General features: G+C 51.5%; 1 protein-coding gene across 5 annotated transcripts; it reads right to left on the reverse strand.

The window, feature by feature from the left end:
- GNG12 (G protein subunit gamma 12) lies at window positions 1-24,606 on the reverse strand. 5 transcript variants are annotated; one of them, XM_075037344.1, is made up of 5 exons: window positions 24,536-24,606; window positions 16,328-16,385; window positions 15,595-15,694; window positions 2,193-2,309; window positions 1-1,151 (listed from the first exon to the last, which is right to left on the reverse strand). In XM_075037344.1, the coding sequence occupies exons 4-5, from the start codon at window positions 2,286-2,288 to the stop codon at window positions 1,026-1,028; spliced, it is 222 nt and encodes a 73-aa protein (XP_074893445.1). In that variant the 5' UTR covers window positions 2,289-2,309; window positions 15,595-15,694; window positions 16,328-16,385; window positions 24,536-24,606; the 3' UTR covers window positions 1-1,025. The 5 variants fall into 5 exon arrangements, with proteins under 5 accessions (XP_074893445.1, XP_074893446.1, XP_074893448.1 ...); XM_075037345.1 differs by lacking the exons at window positions 15,595-15,694; window positions 16,328-16,385; window positions 24,536-24,606 and adding an exon at window positions 14,838-14,935; XM_075037347.1 differs by lacking the exons at window positions 15,595-15,694; window positions 16,328-16,385; window positions 24,536-24,606 and adding an exon at window positions 9,235-9,350.

Below are 24,606 nucleotides of genomic sequence, written 5' to 3' on the forward strand. Positions count from 1 at the left end.
GACAGAGAAAGACTTTTTTATTATGTATATATATAAAATCACTTACTTGATGGAAAGGCCCTCCAATTGTATCTGCATAACCACAAACTGGATATAATTTGGCATTTTTCCCCTTTAAAAATGAATTTTAAAAAGACCCAAATTCTGACTCCCTGCACAAAACACAACTGGGACTTCGAGTGACGGAACCATGAACCATGCCTCCAGCTCAGCACGCAGCCAGGGCAGCACTAGCTTGCAGCCTTTGATTCTTCTGACAGGGTTTTTTTTACACTAACACAGATTCTTAATTACAGAAGAAAACGCAGAGAAGCAGAATCAAAGCTGAAAATTCTGCTTTTCCAGCTCCTTTTATAAAGCAGGAAAATAAATCTGCAGATCTCTGATTCTTGACGCTTTAGGTTTTACACTTGAAAACCCCGTCGAGAGAAGCCAGCGTAAGGAAGGCTGCAGGCATGGCTCCCTGGAGTTCACCAGCAGTTGCTACAACCATTTTTCAAGGTAGCTTTTGCTAGATAATGCACTTCTAAATGTGTCTGTGCATAAACACACGCTACCAACACAGTACACCCCCCCCGCCCTCCCCGCATACGTAATTTTAAAAAAATGTAAAACCAATGATGTTTAATCAGGTTTCTACACCTTTGCCTCTGCTCTGTCAGCAAAGCTCAGGCAACTTTGGTCTCGTTTGCGTAACTTGAAAAGTGAAACGGGGACCCACTCCTGCAGAGGACAAGACCCCCGGCTTGCCCTGCCCGTCCCACCGCGGGGACCCCAGTGCGGCGCTCGCGGGCTTGACGAAGACCCCATTCCCTCGGACAAGAAAGAAGTTAATTCAGTTTGAAACCTCGCTTCCTAATAAAGATAGGGAACAGAAGAAATGCTTTAGAAAGCTTAAGAAATCATTTATACGCTCGGTAAAAGAACAGCTGCTCTTACACAGGTGGTACCTTACAGAGTATTTGCCTATACGCCTGCCGGCGGCTGGCTTTGCCCAGGAGGGCTGCGGAGGAGCTGCCGCTCTCCTATAACAAAATGCAGGTCTTCTTGTCCTTGAAAGGGTTCTCGGAAGCGGGTATGCCCATTAGCAACGGATCTTTCTTGGCGTGTTCTTCACAGTAGAGCATTAGGTCTGCTGATGCTTTTGACACCTGCAGAAGACAGGGGAAAAAAAAATAAAAAAACAACAACATAAAATGGTATTTCCCCATAACTGGTAACATGATCAAACATGCCGGGAGCTGCCGACGGGTAAAAAGTCCCTGCGTGGGACCGGAGAGGTGCTCGGAGATCAACGCGGTCTCTGCCACGGGCTGGCTCCGGCTGCATCTGCAGGAGGAGGAAAGGATGGACGCCGGTGCTCTGCGGGGTTAGTTCGTGACACGAGGCAAAAGCACCGCGCGGCTCCTACACGGCTTCTACAGAAGGCTAAAAATAAACAGGAGAAGGTTCAGAATAATACGGTAGGTTTGTAATGAGGAACTCCTCGTCTATAACGTTGGGGACGGTCAACAGAAGCGTCCTCAGCTCACCAGCCGTTTCGGGAACGCCGCGCAGGTCCCTCCTGCCACCCGAGGAGGGGCCCCGCTGCTCTGCCAGCCCGTGCCTCTGTTCTGCTGGCCTTCAAAAGGAGCTGGGCAGCAATTCAAGGAGCACGGCAAAACCCCAGAAGGCAACATCCTTCCGAGAAGGCTACGTCTCGTGTAGCCAATATCCTACCCCTGCTAGCCGGAAAAAAAGTTGGGTTTCTTTTCTGCCTTAAGTTAAAGGAATCCAGTTTTCGCTACCTTCTTTTTTTTTTTTTTTTTTTTTTTTAATAAGGTCCCTACACATTCACCTTCCTCCCAGAGGTAGCATTCAGGAACAAAAATGGAACAAAATCACACAAAGTGCATGAAACTGGAAACTCGTACCTGCCTTCCGTTTCACACATTTGATTTGCACTTTGTATTTTGCTTTGGTTCTCCTACAAGTCCATAAAGCACTGAGCTACCTGAGGATACTGCTGGCAAGCGGCCACGACAATTACATTTATTCATGTTTGTTGGGCTGAGACGTGTATGTCATGTTCCGAGATGGGGACAAAAAAAAAGAACCGTGGGCACACACACACTCCCTTATCTTATCACCCTACAGCTGGAAGGGGAAAAAAACAGGAGAAAAAAGAGGGGTGAAGAAGGACGTGCTCTCACCTTTATTCTTTCTATTGAGGCTTCTATTCTTAACTGCTGGACAGTCCTTCGGGCCTGGGCTATGTTGTTGGTCGTACTAGCCGTTTTGCCAGACATTTTCAGTGAAGCAGTGAAGTTCTGTTTTGAAAGACAACGGGTTAGTTTTCCAGAAGGTGGCACGGCGTGTCAAACTACTTTTACACACACTCGGGAAGGGACGGTTACCCCAGGAGGTTTCGGGAGGGAGGAGAGCTGCCCGAGCACTGGGGATGAAGCGGCCGGGCTGCGTTTCGGGTCTGCAGCAGCCCAGCAGCAGCTTTACGACACGTCAGAAGAAAAGGAAAAAAACAAGAAGGCAAAGTTCAGAGACGCACTCCCGGCTGCTGTCTGCTCCCATGTGGCCATATACAGGGGGGGTGGCGGAAAAAAAAAAAACGAGCGGCTCCGGGGCTTTCCTTCTCCGGGTGAGAACGCAAAGCATCAATCCTGACATGGGGCCGGTGTTCGGATGGTGTCCAGCGAGAAGAAAGGATGCTCTCCGCTGGGATCGGCCGGCCGGTCCGGCAGCAATCCGAGCACAGCTTTTGCAGCTCGACCCCTCGCTCGCAGCTACCCCCGGGATGCCGACAAGCGGCACGTCGGCAGCACGTCCCGCCGGCTTACCGGGGAGCCCAGCCCGTGCCGGGATGCCACGCGCTTCCCTGCAAGTTGGACCAAGGAAGAAGACGTGCTCCCGACCCCACCAAAGAGCAAGGAGGGAACCAGGATCCTCTGCGTGCATTTGCACCGCTCGGGATTCGGAGGTCTATAACCTTCCGGGGGTCCCCAAAAAGCTCGGTTTCTTCAGGTGTACATAACTCGTACGGCATACTCGAGCCTGCCCTGGCTTACGGGACCACCACGAGCTGTCCCTCCGCCCGTGCCACCCTGCAGGTCACCTTGCCCCATCTCCCTGCAGCACCCATCCCGCTGCGCGTCCCCGGCGTCCCCGGCCGTTTCTCATCCCGTGCAGCCATCCAACCGCTGCTGCTGGAAGGAAACTACCCGTGCACGGAGCAGCAGGAGCAGGGAAGGGACGAGGACCGCGCAGCATCGCGCTCAAAAGAATATCCCTACAGGCATCGCAGCAGCAAAGAGCTTATTGCTGACTTATTCAGGTACCCGGGATTTCAAAGAGCAGCTGGTTTAGGACAGCCCTAGCCTGTGAAACCGTCCGTTCTGCGCCAATCCTTGCACGCAATCTCTAGCAGGACTGTCCCCAAACCCCGCCGTTTGGTTTTCCACGGATCCACGAGAATAATTGGCTCCATGGCGCTGTGCTTAAATCATTTACTGCATTACAGGGACTCGAGTCCACTGTAGCTCCATGTGACCTTTCCAAGTGCTGCATACAGCGTTTCCTTGTCGGCTTCGGGTTTCTCACGCCTCGGCCTGGGTAGCAGGGATGTTTTTCCAGCCAGTGTTCGTGCCTGCCCAGCTAGCTGGGAACAGCAGCATTTCGCACCAAGTCCCCGTTTTGGCACATGCCCTCATTTCTAGGCCGCTCAGCAGGGCCCCAAGATTTTCAACATTTTTCTCTCCCTCTGCAGAAACCAGCCCTGGGTTTGCTGTTCAGCCCCAGCGCGTGTCAGGCCAATGCAGCCCGCGCCGGTGCACAGCACCCACGGCAGATGTGGGATGCCCCCAAAACGCTGCCGTACACCCTCCCGGCTCTCCTCCAAGAGTACCGCAGGCACCCACGGGTGCTTTCTGCTGGCCAGGAACCCTGCACAGCCACCAGCAAACACCTCCACCCGTGGCATCCTCAGTGTTTTTTTTGGTAGGAGCGATGCGCCGACCCGTGCTCCTGCGGCACCGGGCGTGCTCGGCTTTCTCTGCAGCCCGACGATCTACCGGCGAGAAGTACGGCAAAGCGGCAGGCTAACTGGTATTTCACGCTTTACAGCTCAAGGCTGACTTCTGCTGCTCTGCGAGCATCCCAGCCGTGAATCACAAACGAAGCAGCCTGCTGGTTTTCCCAGCTGCATCCGCGGCGAAGCCCGGCGAGAGCAGGATCAGGCTGCAAGCAGCGTTGCGGAGCAGAGCGAACGCCGGCCGCGCTCCGGAGCCGAGCTGCAGGGAGAGCAGCCCAGGGATGCTGCCATAGCCCGGGAACAGCCGGCAGCGGGACGCGGGGGGACTTTCCTCGCGACGGCTTTGGGCAGAGTAATTGCCAAGCGGCCGGTAACTCTGCGGTTCACGCGCGGCTAGGAGGGACGTTCATAATTGGTATTAGGTGGCACTAAAAACTTATTTCCTGAAACCAATATTAAGACCGTACTCGTGAACCTCTCCAATCTGCATGGCCATATAACAGCCCCCCACTATTTAGCTCGCTGGCCCACTTTCCCAGTAACTCTTTGCAGCCGGGAGGAGGAGACAAGCATGAAAACCAGAACTAGTTTAAATGCTGCACATGCTCCAAATGACCGATTTCAGGGCAAATCACAGAAGGTCTTTCGTAATTTCAGAACCTTTAAACGCGTGCCAGTTTAGAGATCACAGCTCCAAGCAAGCGCCCTGCAGCAGGCGAGGGCACCGGCCATTTCAGGGACACGCCGCATCTGAAGCGTGTACCTTCCACTCCCCCAAATATTTCCACCCAGGGTTTCTGTGGGCAGCTACCACGAGTAAAGCTGCAGCAAAGTTGAGGAAATTTGAGCAGAGCAGACGCCCGTGACACGGAGGCCGGGGAAGCCGGGCTGGCAGCAGCACAGTGCCGACTGACTCACTCCGGCTGTGCAGGAGGACGGCTCGTAAACCGCGGTCGCTTCAGCTCCGCGACAGCCGGGTCAGTAACCCAAGCCTCGGGCTGTGGCAGTCAGACGCTGCCCCGGTTCCCCACAAGCCCCTTATCGCCCCCAAATTTCCCCAAAGTTCCCGCTGCGCTCCAGAGAGATCACCTACGGACTGAGCGGCACGTGGTTCACTGCTTACCACCCACGGGAGGTAATTATTGCAAAATTTAAAAAAGCCAGCAGGATTTTTCCCTCCGTGGAGCAGCGTTGCCTCTACGGCACTGTCTTAACCAAAGACGCGGGCGCTCATCCTCGCCCCGCACCCTCCGCCCCGCGGTGCTGCATTCGGAGCAGCACGAAGGAGACGAGCCAGGGCTGTCTGCACGACAGCAGCTCATCCTCCAGCCCTGCAAGCCTCTTCCAGCCCCCATTTAATCCCTGCAGGACACGGCAGGAGGTGACAAATCCAAACCGTGAGTCAGCACAGGACAGCTGAAGACGCAGCTGTGACCGGGCAGCACCAGGCGCGAGACCCTCGCTCCCAGGAACGGGCACTGGTTTTGCCAGACCGGGGCTCCCATCTCCCAGCGCCGTCAGCTACTTACTCCGGCACGGCCGTGGGTACGGAGTTTTGGGAGCGTTGTTTGCCCTAGGGAGGTGTGAAGTTTTTGCGTGCTTTGGCTGTGAGGAGGAGAGTTAAGACGCACGGGAGTCTGAAATAGCCTCTGTATCAACATCACGACACAAACTCTCGGTTACTAACCCAGATCCACCGTATTAGTCGCGTTATTGCTAATCACGGAGCTGTAACATCCCACAGCAAGCACACGGTGTATGCTTCCTGAATTACTAATATTTGTAGCACCCAAATATTAAAATGCATTTCGATGGCACGCTTAGTGATTCAATCTCCAAATTACTCAAGAGAAGGAGGAATGCTGACTGACACAGCGTAAACAACTTTGTCTGGAAACAGCCGTAAATCTGTTTGCAAAGGTTTAATATTCAGACATTCTGCTTTATTTCTGGGAAAGGGCAAGCTACTTGGAGCACGCTTCTCATTGTAAGTGATGATGGGAGGTGTATGTTGAATGCATGTCGTATTATTTGGAAAATACAAAGTGAAAACTCTCTGGAATTCAAGGCAAAGGCCGTGGTGCATTAACCACCTCCGAGGTAAGCCCTGCAGTGCTGTGACTCAGACAAGAAAGCCTCTTCCATTTCAAGTCAGCGACAGCCAACTCAACGAGCCGGGGAGGTTTGCACCACGCCGGGCAACGCGGGAACGCACCGCGTGCTTCACCACAGACACAAAAGCAGAATTTTAATAAAATCGGGAGAATTACCTCGCATCCCAAGGGGCGGGCCATGCAGCACCCCAGCCAGAACATGCGTAGGCTCCGCTGGTAAACCTGCCCCGTGATTTTTGCGATGCTGTTGTGAACGGAGCTAGGAGACTTGCACGTCTTGGCACACCGAAGAGCTGCAGCCTCAGATCCGACAGCTAATGCAGGCAGACTGCACTCCCGCAGCACCAAATGCTCATTTAAAACAGCATTTGGAAACGTAACAGGAGTTACTAGACTTTTGGGGCATTTAACCTGGTAATTGGAGGAATTTAATTACTGAAAAGCTAACTGTTAAGCTAGAGTTCCTAGAAAGGAAGTTTAAGAGGACACAGATTTTGTGGGTTTTGTTTGACGCTTCCTGCCGTCGCTGGCGTGCCACGAGAAGCGGGCAGGGGGGCGGCTGCTCTGCTGCCGCAGCCCCCTTCCAACACACAAAAATAGCACCGGGGCCCTGTTCTGCTCAAAGCCGTTAATACGTTCGAGCCCAAGTTTTGAGACTCCTTCCCGCTGGAAGCCACTGATTGCAATGGGAAACTACCAGACCTGGGGCTTTGCCGGATTTGGGTTTTGTCGCCTAATCCTGGTGCTGCTCACTGAGGTCAAATGGCCGCAGGGTCTGACGGGGGCTTCTGCTCAACATGTAAATGAGGCTTAACTCGTTTGTAAACGGTAACGGGATCATCCTTGCAGGGGATGCTTCCCCCTGTCCCGTCCCGTCCCCCAGCACAGTCCCCGGGGCTGCTCGCTGCTCTAACTCCCACCCTTGCACCCCAACGTGGGATTTCGGACCGTGATCCCGGGTAGGCAACGCAAGCAAGGCACGGCTCACCAAAAACACCAGCGACCCTTCCCCGGGCCCAAGGAGAGGTGCCGATGTCGTGTCTGGAGGATGTTCTTGCTATGGGATTGTCACTTCTATAAGAAGTCCTCCTGCACCAGCAGCAGTTGAGGAAAAGGACCCTGCTCCGGATGGAGAATGGGTCCACAGGCACCGGGCGGGAGACAAGTACAAAACAGCGTCTTGGCTACGTGGAACTGAAATGGTAGAAGACAAATTTCTCACGTTCAGGTAGTACTCTTAAGAAAAGATAATAGTTATGAGGCTATTGGCTACTTTGGGCAATTCGCTCTGCAAGGAATACAGAGAGAAATCGGAAGACCCTACCTTTGGGGGTTTTGGTCAGAATAAAACCACAGGGTCGGGGGGCACAGCGTTCATCCCGCTCTCCCTGCCTCCTCCTCCTCACTAGGATCAGAGGGCACCCATCCAGAACCTCCGCAGGACCCTGGGGCCGAGGTGGCCGCTTGACTCGTGAGACAGGCGCAGGCAGACCGAACCCAACAGCTTCGCTGCAGCCCAGCTACATCGGCCAGAAGGACCCGCAGGAGACGGTCACAGCTCCAAAAGCTTCCCCATAACCCGACGGGCTCAGGCGTCCGTGAAAAAATGAAACTTCCAACCGAGAACCTCCAGCACGCGCTGTTAGAGCCGATACACGCAGCTGCTGAATTTGATATGAACCCTGCTGGTGCGTCCCAAACTGACTGCGGGTACTTTAAAATAATCAGTTCTGGAACAAGAAGGAGCTGTTTCACATGGACACAAAACCACGGATCTACTACGAACTGAGCCCAAACTCCCATTCCGGACCCCGCAGTTTTCACTTACTATATTGAAAAGCTACGGTGTGAAAAAAAAACCAGCCCAAAGCAATTCTTTTTTTAATAAAGTAATGCATGCACCTCTGAGAACTAAGATAGTTCAACATTTGCTGATTCCTCCAATTTTAGTACTTTTTTTTTAAAAAAAAAGACATAAGGTTAAAAAACAGTTGCTGCAAAATTAAAAGATAAACAGCGAGCCTAGGCTGACTTTGCTCAGCCTTCCTTTCCCCACCCCCAAGCCACAGCCGCAAAACCCCTTTTGCCACTGGAGAGGTTTGAGTTTCTCTGGAGTCCCTTCCCATCCGACATGACTGACCTCGTTAGGAAAGTTTCAGTGCTTATTTTCCCAGCTGGTTAGCTTTGTTAATACATTAGATGTTTAAAAAAAAAAACAAAACAAAAACCCAAACCATAACATTTGAAAATTAAATTGCTGTGTTTCCTCATCTTCAAACAAACACAAGCAGCATTACTTTAATAGTCCTCCTAAGATTACTAAATCTCTTCTACAGAGAGATTTACAAACAACTAGGTCATCACCCAATAATACTGTTTTCCCTCTGAGTTCCTGGCAACCTACCCTATTAACTAAGCTGTGGCGGCCATCTCGAGCCGCAGGATTTCTCATAGGGTACACTTGGTTTCAGACAACAGCAACTGCAGAAAACCCTGCAGATTTGTATTGGCGGCGTGCACGGTTCTGCAGAACTTGGGATTTTGTGCCCTCGGAGCCCAGGGCAGGGTTTTCAGGAACAGGGATGCCTCCAGGAGAATTAAATCACTTTCTAAAGAAAAGACCACTCGGTCGGGGAGGGCACCGCTCCAATTTCGAAGAAACAAGCCCTCGTGCTCAGCGGGCAGCCCCGAGCCGAAAGCAAAGATCCCCCGCGAGCCCAGCGAGCCCCACCACTTGTCTCACGGGGATCTCTTGTGCACTCACAGCCACAACTATTCATTCTCTATCGAACGGACCAAACCCAAAAGTTCCAACGAGTTTTTCAGTTCACCACCTAAGACAAAACATGGGCCGGTGCGGTCTCGTGCTGTTCTAGGCGGGAGGCGAGCCGAGGGTCCCCTGCGCCCACCGCTGCAGGGACACACCGTGAGCGACAACCTCGGTCTCCCACAAGAGATAAAGCCGAACGAGGGCTTGCCAGACCTGAGGTTGACGATGACAGAGATTCCCGACCCCCAGAGCAGCTGCGGGAATGGCTGCAGCTCTCACTTGTCTCTGACTCACAACCTAAAAAGAGACAAAATAATCAGTCCCACCAAGAGCCTTCTCCGGCCATCGCGCCCGAAGCAAAGCCTTCCTGCAGAAAGTGTTCCGAAACCATCCAACAGCTACGTCTGAAAACAGACAGGGTATGTTTTTTCCAGCTGTGCCGGCTGGTCTAATAAAACAGGCAAGCTTTCGTGCTGTGCTTCACGTCGGCTGGCGAGGGGCTGGCGGGTTTGTCCGCCTGCCCCAGCCGCGCCAGCCCACAGCCCTTCGGGACCCCCCAGCCGCACCGCGTCGCTCGTGCATGCTGGCAGGATCTCCTCTTTGTTTTCAGTCCCGAGCACGCCGTGCAGCTTTCATTTTCCCCTTCTGAATACCAGGAGGCTGCAGGAGCAGAAAGGTGTGGGGAGACAGACAACTGGAAGAAGGGTTCCCATTGCAGCAGCCGTTAACCCCACCGGGATCCCACGAAACGCCACGGCACACACGCTACCGCGCGCTCGTCGTCACCTCTTGCCCTTTTTCACTGTTCGTCCTTACCCCTGTTCGGTTTGAAAGCTGTCAGAAGTGAAAAGAAAGCACTAATCACAACGGGAGGGAGCAAGGCTGCCTGCCCTCTCCAGGTGCTGCAGCCTTGCAGAGGCACAGGCTGGGCTAGGGCTCTGTAATTAACGGCAGAGTCAACAAATGAACGGAGCAAATATGCCAGTGGGAAGGCTTAGCTCATCCTTTGGGGAAAATACCTTTTTCCATGGAAAACTGAGGGCTTAGGTTTGTTCAAAAGAGGAGGATGCTCACCAGCCATGCTTTGCCAGGGAAAAACACAAGGAACTTCCAGGGAACTTCATGCAGGCCATACACCTGTGGTTTTTTCTGTCTTATAAATAACAACAGAAACACCTGCAAACAGGCCAAGCTGCCCCTCTTCCCTAGAAAAACCTTATTTTTCAGGGCCTTGCCCTATTTTTTTCCACAGGCTTTAGGTAACGAGGTTACAATGCAGCAGGTGCTCAGGACAGCCTCGGTAGGTACGCGGCTGGGCATTAAACTGGAGCTCCAACCAGGATAATTAAACACCAATCTATCTTTTTTACTCTTTTAGATCCAGGACTTACGAACCACCTGCTGAGTGAAATGTAATTAAATCACCGCTGCTAAAGTACACCCGGGAATTGCCCGGCAGCTCTGCCTTACAAACAGCTCCCTATTCGCTCCAGTTACACAAAGTCAGCTTATACTGCAGCTCTGAACCCCGGCTAGCAGCGGAATAAAGGCTCAAAAGGGTATCTTGGTACTATTTCTTTTGAAGCAAAACAGCTTTTAAGTCGAGTAACTCAAAACTGTAGATCAACGGAGCGGACTGAACAAAACACAAAGCGACAACACTAATAAATACGGCACCTAAAAGTGTGCAAAATGTGCGTGGCTTTAACGCGCCGTCGGCCTCCGGTTTTCCCCACGGCTGGGGGTCGGCGTGAATCTAAAGTTAACAGCTAATCTGCAAACGCAAATTTCTAACCCATCTCCTTTTCCAAGCCACAGAAGCCGTGCTGTGGGGGATGCGGACCCCCCGAGGTGGAAATACGAGGCAGCGGCACGGCAGGCTTCAAATTCGGCAAGGAAACAGCAGGCAAAAAAAAGGACGCGAGCAGCTCCGTAAGCCAAGAGGGACACGGGCTTTGCCGGTGACCCCGTCCCCGTCCCCCCGCGGCAGGCTGGCAGAGGGGATCCCTCCTCGCCAAGGGCACTGCACAGCACCCACCGCAAACGAGCCCGCACCAGCACCGACCAGCCTTTGCTCGGGTGTCCCGTGGGCCAGGGTGGTCCCTGCTGCATCCCCCTGGGATGGAGGAGCGAGGACCCCGGGGAACCGCTGCTGCGAGCTCTTCCAGCTCAGAAATGTTGGGATGCTGCTGCCCACTTGAGCCTGCTAGAAAAAACAGAAACAAACACCGCCACGGGAAATTATTTTGCTTTTCTTAAAAACACAGTAGTAGGGGGAAAAAAAAAGAAACGAGCGAGCCACTTGGCAAATTCAAAGTTGGGCTGCATCCAGCCCGCACCCTGCCCTGCATGGGGCTGGGGTATCGAAGCGAACGCTGGGCGCGCAGCTGCTGCTGGGAGAAGCACACGCATCCCGAGGAGCTGCTCGGCGGTGCCGGGTGGCCGCTGGGCAGCGCTTCTGCCCCAAAAAACCACCATAACACGGTACCACAGGAGCTCCTGTTTACAGTTTCGGTGATTCCACAACAAATGCTGCAGGTTTACAAGCGAAATTGGTGCCAGTCCTGCAAAGCCCCCCTCCCCAAATCTTTGCTGGAACAGTTTTAAGCTGGATCCGTTTTGCATATCACCACCAACAATAAAGACTCTGCCCGCTGCTTCGCAATGCTGCCTGCAAAACCATTTTGCGGTCACCTAACTTACCACCACCATCCTGCCTGGCACCCTTTCACCCCCGCTGCCTTCAGCTGGGGCTCTGCAAACGATTTGGTAATAACACACCATTGAACCCCAAATCCAGCTGTCTCCTCTTACCTACTTACGCTCTCCAGAGCTCACAGGAATAAAAAGGCAGGAGCTTACTCCTACCTCTGAAGTCGGCAATTTTGCTTCTGAAAATACGGAGAGTAGAGTTGTTGGGCAGGAAGGTGGCATTTTTACAGTTACTTTACACAGCTCCTCGCTCCTCCTGAGGCTGAGCCCATGCCCTTGCCCAGGGCACAGCAGGGACACGGCGTTTATCCGGCAGACCTTCGAAGGAGCCACCAGGCAGCCCAGCAGCCGTCTGCTTTGGGGGGGGAACAGGCACTGCAGGGGGCAAGCCCCCCCTTTCACCCCCAGCCCCGTTAAGCAGCCGGACACCACGCACGGGCTGGGGAGGCTGGAAGGAGCGAGAAGGCAGCAAGGGGAAAAGGGGCTGCAAGCAGCACGGAGAGGCACCAGCAGCCACGGTCACAGAATCAACTTAGGTTGGAGAAGACCTTCGAGGTCATCACGTCCAACCGTAAACCTAACTCCGCCAAGTCAAGGTCGGTCCTCATGGAGAGTGGGAAAGAGGAGCCGCGATGGTCCCTGGAAGGGGATGATGCCAGAGCCCCTCTCCAGCACCTGGGATGACCGTGGGCTACGCGTGCCGCTACTACGCGCACCACTACTACGCGCACCACTACTACGCGCACCAGGCGCAGCGGCCAGGCGTGGGGTGTTTCGGCGTAAAGTTTCCGTGGGTTCTCCGGGTGCTGCGAGTGTTTCCGCACGTGCCGCTTTCCCAGGCGCTTCTGTGGGAGCGTGAAGGCTGGCGGCTGGTTGGGACTTGAATGCTGGTTGTTGGTTTTCCTACGGGGCAGACGTGGCCGCTCGGGAGCAGGTTTGTTACGACTTGCAGAACCTAAAAACTCTCCGAGTCCAAGCCAAGAGGCCTGATGCTGTCATTAAAGGTGGGTGCCGAAATAAACAACTCTATTCTGAGGGTGCAGCGTAGCATAACCAGGTATGTCAGCATACAGAAACACGGTTGCACGCAAGCATCAGAAAGTCTCGTTAATTGTGATATTTCACGGCCTTGATTTTTTTGAACATTTAGGTGTCTGAGGGAAGAATCTGCTGGAGGAATCTCAAAGCGCCTGGCACTACCTTCAGCCAAACCACTCGCCTCTTTGCACCAACGCGTGCTCCCCCCTGAGATCCTGCATGCCCCGGCACGCAGCAGCACCTTTTCCACAACCGCCCGGCAAAGGGGATGCCAGCTCCCACGGCCGGCTGGGATACCGTGCCCTCTTCTTCCCTGCGCCGAGGTCGAGCATCCCAGCGCAGGGATTCCAGCTGCTCCTGCCCTCCCGCACGAGGCGGCGGGGGATCCCCAGGCCCCTTCCCCAACTTTTATAACTGGGAAGCCAGGATGCGTACAGAGCGTGGAAAAAGAGTGGGAGGCTCCGTGCGGAGGAGGCGCAGGGCAAGCAGCCCTGATCCGTCCCTCCTGCAGAACACAGCCCGGCTCACACCGATTCCTCCACAGCACCTCTCCGGGAGCGCTCTTTATCGCATCCACACCTTCAAAGTAAATACTACAAAAGTTATTCACGCCGATCTTCCAGAAACGAGGACCCGCTGTCCCAGATGTAACCCTAATTAGAGAGCACTGGAACGACGAGGGCACGTTCCACACTCCTCCCGCTCCGACCGGTTGTTCTGCTCGGAAAAGGAAATAGCATCTCCAGCAAAACAGCCCCTTCTCAGCTCACGCACCTCTCGCGCCTGCGCCGGGCGATCCCATCATCGCCAAACTGCACCTCAGCCAGCACCTTGCTCTGGTTATGCAGCCAACCTAGTTTTTCCAGCGGTGGGTGCAGCCAAAGGGAAAGCCGGCGGTGGCTTGGCAGGGCTCCTTGCCGCCCCGGCCCCAGCGCGGGGCCGTGCTGACACCCAGTGGAAACCACGGCGAGACGCCTGGCAGAGGGAAACGCCACGCCTGACATCTTTTCCTTCTGTTATGCTACTAAATAGAATGGAAAATAAAACCCAGTAAGCGGCAAAACATCAGAGCCCTGCCCTCAGCAGGAACACAGAATTGGGTAGTAAAATGAAATAGGGATTAGAGATGCTTTCTGGTTGTTTCTCACTTTACGATACTTACACCGCACCCGACGACAGCAGAGGGGAGGTTGTGCGATACGCCAGAGCTTACTGGGAGGAGACGGACTCGGAGACACTCGTGCACCGAACGCAGTACCCCTGATGATCCTTCCCAAGGAAACTTCCCAAGGAAAACGGCGGCTGTGATCGCCCGCTGGCTCTGGGGGTCCCACGGGGGGCTCGCTCCCTCGCCCTCCCTCTGCACAGCCCCAGCCCAGGGCTGGGGAGTTTTCAGCAGCGAGGCTGCGGCTGCTATCGCAGGGGACCGGCGGCCAGAGGAAGGTTTCTGCTCCTGCCTCCGCAGCTACTGCGAACCAAACTGTGAGCAGCAGCGGCCACAGCGATGGCTAGCTGGTTCCCGGCAGGGGAGGAGGACTTGATTTTTAAACAGGTATCAGGCAAGATTTACAATCGCGGCACAAGTGTTTTATACACACCAGAAAAAGTTTGGGTTTGGGAAAAGAAAGCAAGATCCTCCCCACACAAAAACAACTCCTCTGCGTTTTCAGGGATCGCGCTATTACCACGCACACAGAAAAGCTGAAACACCTCGCAGCTGCGGTGCTTGCACAGAGTGTTTTTGGTGAAGGACGTGGATGCTTTGGCATGCACGCCCTGCACAGCACCGCAGCTGAAGGGACTGGGGAAACTCAGGCACCCCAGAAGACCCAACTTCTGTTTTGCTGGGCACAAAAGCTTCTGCTTTGCACAAAGTTGCTTGGTCTTTTACATAGTCTGCACAAGTACAGATCTTGCAAGACATGAGCTTGAAGCAAATACAGAGACAGGGTTTTAAACGTCAGAGCTATAAAAGTCAGCTGAAAGCGGGGGACCAGCACACCTCAGCTCTGTTTAGTCTGCCTCGTTTGGATTACAGTATATATCAGCAGTTTTCAAACCCACTTTCACAGCAGAAGACATACAGCAACGCCAAACTCTCCTTCCATCCATATCCCTTGGAGGAAGCGCGGTAATTAGCACTAGGTTAGCGATGGGAAGTCTGGGCATGCAGATACACCTGCTTTCCGCAGAGGCGAGCAGCCCGTCAGTGCACATGGAGAATACAAGCTCCTTAAAGCATGGAACACCAACTTGGGATGTTTCCTTCTTCAGAGAATTTACACTGGAGAATATTTAGAGATTTTACAGTTGAGATCTTTTTTAAAATTATAAACAAAGCCTCCGGTGTCTTAATTAGTCTTTCTAAAACGTATAAAAATCCCAAATAATGTGAAATTAAAGAAAACAGACAACTCCCAAGATCTTCAATTGGATTTAGCGTTCTGGGTATTTAATTAAGGATGTTCCTTCATAACCTCCATTTCACAAGTTATCCCAGTACCATCCTGCTGATCAAAACTGGGCTACAGCTACATTTGATTTACAAAGTCAGCCACCATACTTGTGATTCTGTCAAACCCAATTTACTTGTTGGGAAACGAGTAGTGGAAAAACCCGATTTTATTTTCCTCTGCATTTTTTCCAACTTAACTTTTTATATCTTTAGTACAAATGAAAGCCACGGAAACTGACTTCTAGATCAAGGTTACTTTGAAAAATGTCTGAGCAGTATAATTTTAAAGACATCAGCCTGAAGTCATTAGTAAAGACAACCTGTGCTCCCTAACGAACTGTGGTGCAGTCTCTTCACAGAAGGTACCTGTTTCTCCCCACAGGGCACTACCCAGCTAACTCACACCAGAAAAGACATACACCAACTACAAAGAGACATTTGCAAAGAGACTTTTAGTGGTATCAAAATCAGTTCATCTTACAGCATGTAAAGCAGGAGCGGTCCGTGATTAAAGCACCAGACTGGGAGTCACAAGATCCAGCTTGGCCTCAGGTTACGTGACCTTCAGCAAATTCTTTAGTCTGAAAGAGAGATAAAGCCGAGGACGCTGGTGGGAGATGCTCTGTGAAGAGCTTTGTGGTTCTCAGCTGAAAGACACTGAAAGGGTGCAAAGTACTTCACAAGCTTCTTGGTTACATGCATTTATCAAAGTACCTATTTTAAAAACGGGGTGAATATAGGAAGAATTTGCATTCCAAGATGGTCAAACAATAGACATGTAACACAGCAAATACAGAAATGGTGAAGACTTCCACGCTGCCCCTTGCTAACTGATGGAATAAACAAGAAAAAGCCTAATCTCCGTGACAGAAGCAGCTCATTCAAAACAGCATTTCTGCCCCCTAATATTCAATGCAAGAGTGGTCAAGCAGTTAAAAATGGAGGTGAACGAGTCGGCAACCTCTAACGTGCTGCTAATGCCTTAGAGAGCGGGCAGCAGCCACCACTGCACCGAGCCACAAGCGCAGAACCTGCCCGGCTGCCGTGCCCGCCACGGAGCCGGTGCCATCCCTGTGGCCTCTCCTCCATAAAGCTGCTGAGCATTTTGTATTTGTTCTACTCCAGAATAAGATTAAATCACTGGGGTTTGGGACTTGTGATGCTGCTTTGTATTTTGCATGAAAGGAAAGAACAAGCGCGTACTGGAAACTCACCTACAAAGGCAGTCTTGCTACCTGTCCGGCTTGCTTTGATTTTATCGGTGTAACAATCCTGAAACAGAGTAAAGTAAAAATCATAAGTACTTCATAGTGCAAGAAAGCGAAAGCTAAGAGGGGTTAGCACTTGTGGTTTAATTCTAGTCACAAAGACTACAGTATTTTGAGATTGGCCTCACTGAAAAATCTACCTCAAACCTTTCTTACGGCCAGCGCCCCTATTTCCCTTGCCAAGGATATGGCCACGGGCGGCCAGTTCCCTCTGGCCACCTCCCAAATGTGCACAAACTCAAGTTTTCGCAGCCTTTTTGCACCACCTCCCCACCGCCGCTGCGGCTCCTCCTGAAGCCCGCGCTCCCGAGGCAGACGTCCCACCCAGACCTACAGCAGACGAGATTTAGAGGCAGCTGATAGAAAAGCTACTGGCTTTAAGACGAGTTAAACTACTCAGGGTAAAGCCCTGAGCAGGTTTACATTAAGTGCCAGCGTAGCCGGTCTTGAGAACATGTATTACTTTGCCTCCTGCAGACTTCTCTGACGTGTAAGCCTCCATTGATATATTCTAGCAGCTGTGCTGAAACCACAGGAGAAACAAATCTGAGAGCCCATGTTTCCTACAGAGGCCTTTACACACCCAGAAAAAAAATCCTGGAATTTGATCAACCCTAAAATGTTCAAGTTCCTGTGCCAGATGCTGCTCGCTGTTGCAAGACTGGCAAATCCGGAGCACGCTATATTTAACACCCTTCTTAAATTTTCATTGTATAAAACGCTAATTTTAAACTAAAACTGTACGACAACGACAATTCAATGAGGGCAGCAATTTTCTAGGAGTGTTGGTCACGAACAATAGTGGAATTGGGCGCCTGATACGTACAACTCGGCATTGCCAAGAACAGAAACCAGCAACTGAAGAATACCTGAAAGTTCACAAGGGTTTATTTGTTTAAAAACATCTATCTATAACACAAACACAAACTAAGCTGGGTGCCTTGATGCTATGGGTAAAAGAGAAGGTGATAAATAAAAACATCAGGTGACGTACATGCCTTCTGTGATAGCTAGAGGGGGGACTTTATTTACAAATCAAGTTGTCTTTATTCACATTGCTTTGCTGCTGCATGAAGTCTAAGGGCAGGCACATTCAGTGCAGTACACACATGGGCGTGCAAGTACACATGTAAAGTTCTAAAAACAGCAACTAATAATCTAACATTAACTGGGAATTGCTATGTTAACCTTTCCTGTAATTTATAATGCGTGTTTATATACTTTTGGATCCCTGCAGAGACACCCACTGTCAAATACGGTGCAAAACACGGATTATATGCGCCAGGCATTTACTAAACTGGCAAAGCAGCTGGGGCACAGATAACTCATTAACCAGGGCACGGCAGGATCCAGAATCGCCACTGACACTTTTTGGAAGAAAAACAAGCGTCCCTTGCCAAATGGCCGGCGGAGATCTGGCGCAGAGCCCCGGCGCCGCTCAGTAACCGGCCGAATAACACAATTAGCTACGAGATTTACCAGCCCCGCTATGCGTGAAATGTAGAGCCAATTCCCGGCATACTAAGCCCAGAGTGATGCGCAGGGGCAAAGCGATGGCAATGACCACCAGCTTTCGGCTGGCACTCGGCAGCACAGAGCGACCACGAAAGGCTTTGACAGCAGCTCCCAGCCTTCCTCGGGCAGCAACGATGGGGTCAGAGGAGCCAGAGGAATTCAGTTCCCCCATTCCCAGGAAACGAGAGGTAAAAAAGCACAGAAAGTTCCCAAGGGATGGCCCTTAACGAGGGACTGCCACAGGCTGGCAGCGCGGGCAGCGTCCTCTTTATAAATCACACGCCGCTTCCCGAGTTGGAAACGGCATCAAAATTTTAATAGCTGCTGTTAAAATCATTGTTTGGAGCAGGAAAATAAATTGCACTCGAAAAGAGGCTGCCTTGCCGCAGCCAGTCCTTGTTGTCCCAGTGCCAAGTTTGTGCTTTTCACATACAGCAAGGAAACAAAAATAAATGCAACACGTAACCCTCCTTTGCATACGTGTGACAGCTGTGCTGCACAAAATACGCGTTTTAATGGAAAAGCTTCTGCTTCCCTTAGCTCTGCAAGTTCTCACTCTGGTCACAACACCCACAAATTGTTAAGGAAAAGTAAGAAACATTTTAATCTCTTGACTTCTGCTTCCTGACGGACATCAAAACACATAGTCAAAACAATCTCTAAACGCATCTAAAAAATAAATATGGCTCATAGGAGCCACTTTCCACCCTAGAGCCATAAAGACTCGATATTCCTGCCTAATCAAATCTCCTATCAAATTAGTCATAAAACCCCACAAACCCAACATTACTAGCATAGTTTGAGGCCGGTGTAATGCACCCCCTCCCAAAAACCCTACTTAAGATGTGCTGGGTAGCTGGAGTGTAAGCGTTCAGAGGTCAGGCCATCCTCGGGAAGGAATAAATCAGGGAAAGGCACGTGGGAGAGAGAGATACGAGGAAACGCTGCTGCCAAACAGGTCCCAGACCCTGCGGCCAAGGGCAGCAGCACAAGCCTGGTCCTCCCGCACCGCAGGTCCCGGCAGGCGGCTCCAGCCGGAGCATCCCTGCTTTGCAGGATGAATCCCTTGCAAGTTTCACAGTGACATAAACAGGATTCGGCTGGGAAGAAGGTGGGTCCGTCTCCCAAAACTGTCAGCGGCACTTTCTGCTTATCCCAACTCCGAGCTTAGACCCAAAAGCCTGACTTTTTTTTTTTTTTGGCTTGAATCTGAGAACCCAGCTGAAAACATATTTTGGGATCTGCTCAAACTTACAGCAACAACCGACAAAACAGGACATTTTACTTATAACAGCACCAACTTTTGCATTTTTAGGGCAGTGGCCCCAGTGGTTTAACACACACTCCAAATGGCTGCGAAAACAAGCAACCGGAGAACGTTAACACCTTTCATACCACGCCTTACAAGAGTGAGATGATGCAGGAAAAAAAGACTTTGGCTGAAAGATTATGGCTTTTCATTAACAAAAATAACGAGCTCTTTCCATTTAATCTCTTATTTCTGAGACTTTTTGTTGCACTTGCTTAACTTCTTCCTCCACAGCACAGACGGAAGCAAATGAAGTTGGAGATGCTTTTGGAATTATTTTGATTTAGAAACAAAAGCCTCCTGGGCTTCTGCAGAACTGCTACATGACTGCAAATTCCTATTTCATGCTGGTTTACCTTCACCTCAAGTATTTCCTACAACAGCGTAGCTTTCCAGAGAGGATAACTTCTTGCCAGCTGTGCTGGTGGTGTTTAATAAGGACAACCGAAGAGCAGGATCAACAAGGGAGAGGAAGATCATCACCAGAAGATTTTGAAAACACATGGAAAGCTGCGCTATACTAGGGCACAGGATCCTTCACAAGAACTTTGTTTTTCTAACGCAAACTGTAAGCAACTGCCCTGGGACAGAACTTCTTGCACTTCACTGTGATATGGCAGCACACAAAGAATAGCGTAAATGCCTTTGGTATCTGCTTGATTTTACTTTTAAAAACAGAAAGGAAATTTTTTCTTCCGGAAATGCTCTGGCTATTCGTCAATATGATTAATGACATGGCAAAGAACCTTTTTTTCTTTTATTAACTGGAAAGGTACACAGAGATACATCATGTATCTCAGAACTGCAGACTGCACCAGTTGCTGAGAAAATTTAAGCCCAAAGACCTAACAACAGAGGACAGAAATCTAAACATATCCAATTAGGGATAGACAGCTCAGGAAAGGCCCTTCCGGAGACTGACTTCCTACACTGCAATCAATTTTAAATTAACACTTAAATTTATAAACAAATAGAATCCCTGTTTCTGCCGAATAAGCCCTCTCCTGCGCAGGGCCACCTTTATACCCTGCCATCACCACCCAGTCCCCACTTGCAGAGCTTCCCAACCCTTCCCGTGGCGGTTCCTGCTCCGCAAGCCAGACCCGCAGCACCAGCTCCCATGGCCTCGACGGTTTTCCCTGGTTCTCAGCCCATATTTTTCCCTTTCTAATGATACCTACCGGTCCCTCATGAGAGCATCCCGCACCTTCCCTTATGCTTCCCCAGTACAGCAGCCCAGCGCTGGGTCCCACGGCATCATCTTAGCATGACGGAAACTGGGAGGGAGGTTTTTTTGCTCTCCCCAGCTCAAAGCACCAGAAAACTTTTTCTCTTCCCCATGGTTAATCCTACACCCTCCCGTACAAATAACTCAGCCACCTGCTCCCATATGTGTTTAGTGTCGGCTTTTGAATTGCCCAGTTCTCGCCCCAGCGAGGGAAAGAAGTTATTCTGAATATCAGTACCTAGCTGGGGGAAGCTTTCACACAAAGATAACCATCATTTAGAGAGCAAGACCAGGCCAAATCTCCCCTCTGTGCTCCCACTGCCTCTGCACAAGGAGAGGTTACGAATAGCGAAGGGGTGATTCAAGAGAGCGCCGCCGGCATCGGCATGTGCCGGGGAACTGGGCTACCCCCTTCCCACCAGGACAAAGATCGGCTTTGCCACCTCCAAACGCTTGGGAAAGCCGGCACCGGAGGATCGTGACCCGCTCAGCGAGCGAGGGCTCCGAGCCGATGCTGCGTGTCGGAGCAGAGACCCAGCGGAGGGAAGCAGTGAGGCTCGGGTCATGGGTACGTCCAAATCCAAAACGTGCCGAAAAGTAACCTGTTCCTGTACGGCGGGTTTGTAAAGACAGGGGAGAAGGGACGGGAAGAAAAATGGTGTGAACAAATGGAAGAGCAAGCCTGGTTCCTGCTTCAAGTCGAGCTGACTGTTTAAACAGAAGGAGATGACCCCGAGCTGATGCACGAGTCCCCAGCGAGCCCACGGGAGCCAACACGGGCTACCACCCCTCGTGCGGGGGCTCGGCACCCACGGCATCCCAGAGGCCGCATCCCACGGTCGTTAGCCGCTGCAATACAAATAATCCTTACAACACACTTTTTTTTTTTTTTTAAAAACTCTGTAGCTCCATCACATGCCAAGACGCTGATACGGATACAGGAAGCTGAATATAAACACATTGCCTGCTTTACCAAATATTCAAAGGAACACAACTAAAAATATACAGTCAGTGGTGTCCCTGAACATCTCAAAGCTACGAACCGCCCACACCCACACTGGCAGGCGACGCTGCCTGGGGGCCCCCGGGAACCAAAGAGCTTGCAGATGCGGGGTACACTGTACCCCAGTTTTAAGGACCTTCTCCTCCCCACGGACGCCTGGCTGGAAGGGAGCCGAGCTGCTCCACAGTTAACGAGCTCTACGTCGCGGTGCGTGGGAATACCGGATCCCCCCCTGAGCCATGTGCCTCTCCGGAGGAACGGATGTACCCCCACCATGCTCCCACCTCCCCCGGGTACCCCCACCTTCCCACTTCTGCCTACCTCTGGAAAACCCCACGGAGAATCCTACCGTAACTCAGTCACTGTGAGGACTTTTGTCACTACCTCTGCCCTTTCTGCTATTTCTCATTAATCTTTGCCAAATACAGAGTGAAAACTTTTTGCTCATGTCATGAGTATTTCCTCTTCTCCCTCCCTTCTACATTCCTCTATAGGTTATTGCTGAGAGCAGCAAAGATATGATTTCAGAAGAGACCACAGTGTTGAATGCAGGATGAACATTCGGGTTCAGAAAAATGAGGTCTAGTTGTGTAAAGTTACAAAATTCAGAAAATAGCTGTGCAATGCCAGCAGTGATTAATGTGGAGCAAATCCCGAGAGTCATCAAACATCTGCAGCTTCAATTTCCCAAGAAACGGCAAGTCCACAACTACTTTCAAGATCTGGGGAACTTGCTTTCTGCTTCCATTAAGTCTAATGAAAGTTGCACTACCAATTCCTATCTCATCACAACAAGGGTATTTCTGTGCTAGAACGCAAGACCCACGAGCCCTACCCATTTCTATAGTTTTTCTAAGCGCAGATGTGTTTGCAGCGATACAATCCTCCTAGGAATACCGCTCCATACTTCGGCCAAGGTTGCGGTGGTGTTTCCCATGCTAACTATACACTGCTTGGAAAGTACTTCTCTCCAGCCCCATCAAGCTGGCTCGTGCGGTTATTTCTGCTCTGGTGCAGGGGACAAAGTGAAATGGCTGAGGGTGAGGATTTATGGGGCTGTACCACAAACTTCTGCAGTAATCTGAATTTGCTTTTGCAACAGAGCTTAATTCAAAGGATGATGCATCAGGTTTAGGAAGTTATGGCTGGGAAGGAAGCACGTTCCTACCCCGCAGAGCTGTCGTGTTCACCATCTTCCACAACAGACTCAACATCTCAGCAACACCTGAAGGGATTGTGGAGCCATCACCGTGCTACTGTCTGCATCCCAAACCCTGCTGTAGAGAACTTCTCGCGAATCTGGCTCAAATATACTGAGTGTTTTGAGGAAGAGAGCATAAGAAATTAAGAACTTTCAGTATTCATAAAAAAGTTATTATATAGCCACAGAGACATGTATGTGAAACAAAAGAAGTATCTGAAACCTGCAGCACAACTCAGTATTTGCATTTAAGTGCAATGCCAGCAAGAGATCAGAGATGCTGGCAGTGGTTCTGACCAGCAATGACTGCTGTTTGGGAGCCCTCCGAAACTTCTCCAAAGAGCAGGAGACCTTTGTTTTTAAAGGAAGGTGGTTCCGTCAGCTGGGCGATTACGAAAGCGAGCTTGACCGCAGCGCTAGACCCCATCCATTGTTCTCCTCTAGAGTTTATTTGCCGCTTTAGTGCTTGATTAAAGATATCCTAAATGACTGCAATACGTTCAATGCCAGGACGAAATACGGGATTGAGAAGTCATTAACTGCATACTAATCCCTCAATCTCATTTAGTGGTACTGGAGTAGCATAAAATGCTACTGCTGTCCAGTACTCCCCATTTACTCACAGAATTTTATTTCTAAACCAATTTACAACAAAGATAAACGCAAACAAGTAACTTGTCACTCATGTTATTAGCTCTAAGCCAACAGAAATGCTGGCTAATAGCCTGACAAATTACTGTGAATTCAGTTTGATATGCTGTCCTAATCAAATTGTTTCCTGATCGTCAGAACTAACGAGGCCCAGCTTCTGACGTATTCAGCCTGGCTTCCCGGGCCCTCCCCTGCCTTGCAGTGACCCCGATGTCTGTCCCCATCGCACTCGAAGCCACACATCGACGCAGGTCCCGCTGCCCTTCCACCAGCGGTGACGAGACCCCCGTGTCCCCCACACGCCGGTGGCGGGGTCAGTGCCAGCAAGGGGGGGAGGTGGATGGGGTGAGACAGGCATCAGCCCAGCGCGGGTCCTCCTTCCCAAGAGCACCGGGCTAAAAACACAATATACGCTCCAGCTACCCTTTTTCCCCCCAAAAAAAGTAAAGAATTTAAGCTCGGAATAGAGTATTGCAATTTAAAAGTTACTAGAGTAAACTCATTACTGCATCAGGGCGTGTAATCTTCTCAGTATCAACACGAAACCTCCTCGAATAATGACGCTTACCACTAATTAAAACTCCTTCCCACACTAATCCCACAACTCCTCGCACATGGGAAACTTCCTCCGCCGAGCAGAGGAACCCCGGCGGGGCCGAGGAAAGCCCGTCCATCGCCTGACGGGTGGGAACGTGGAAACAGATAAAAGTTTAAATGATTTATCCGAAGGCTGGGGCTGCCCCTTCGCAGCCTCCTGCTCCCAGCCCTGGGCATCCATCACTGCCAGGGAGAAGGTCCGGGCGGACGGAGGCGGGAAGGCCGGGTGCTGCGCAGCAGACCCTGTCTCTGAAAGAAAGGCCTAGTTTTGGGGGGTTTTGGGGTGGGTTTTTTTAACGTAATTGGAGAGGTTTCAGAAGCCGCACGCAACTTGTTGAACCGCATCGGGCTGCGCGCCGGGACTTCTCCTTCAGAAAAACTGAGGGAGGGAAATTAAAAGAAAAAAAAACCCATAAACCAACCTAAAAAAAAACCACCCGGGGACCGCGCCGGCCCAACCCTCCCCCGCCGGGCCCAGCACCGCCCGCGGGCCCACCCGGGGCGGCGGTGGTTGGGGGGGGGGGAGACAGACACCGGGGCCGGGCTGGCGCCTCCCGCCGGGTCCTTACGGCCTACCCCCTCGGTAGCAGAGACCTTTCTCCCACCGGCGAAGCCCCCCCCCGGCCCCGGTGCCCGTTCCCGGCACTCACCGCCCGCCGCTCCCGTCCTCCGCCCGCAGCCCGTCTCCACGGGCGACCGGAGCGGGCGGCTTGGCCCCGCC

Source organism: Buteo buteo, chromosome 10, assembly GCF_964188355.1.
Source record: "Buteo buteo chromosome 10, bButBut1.hap1.1, whole genome shotgun sequence".
Lineage (NCBI taxonomy): Eukaryota > Metazoa > Chordata > Aves > Accipitriformes > Accipitridae > Buteo > Buteo buteo.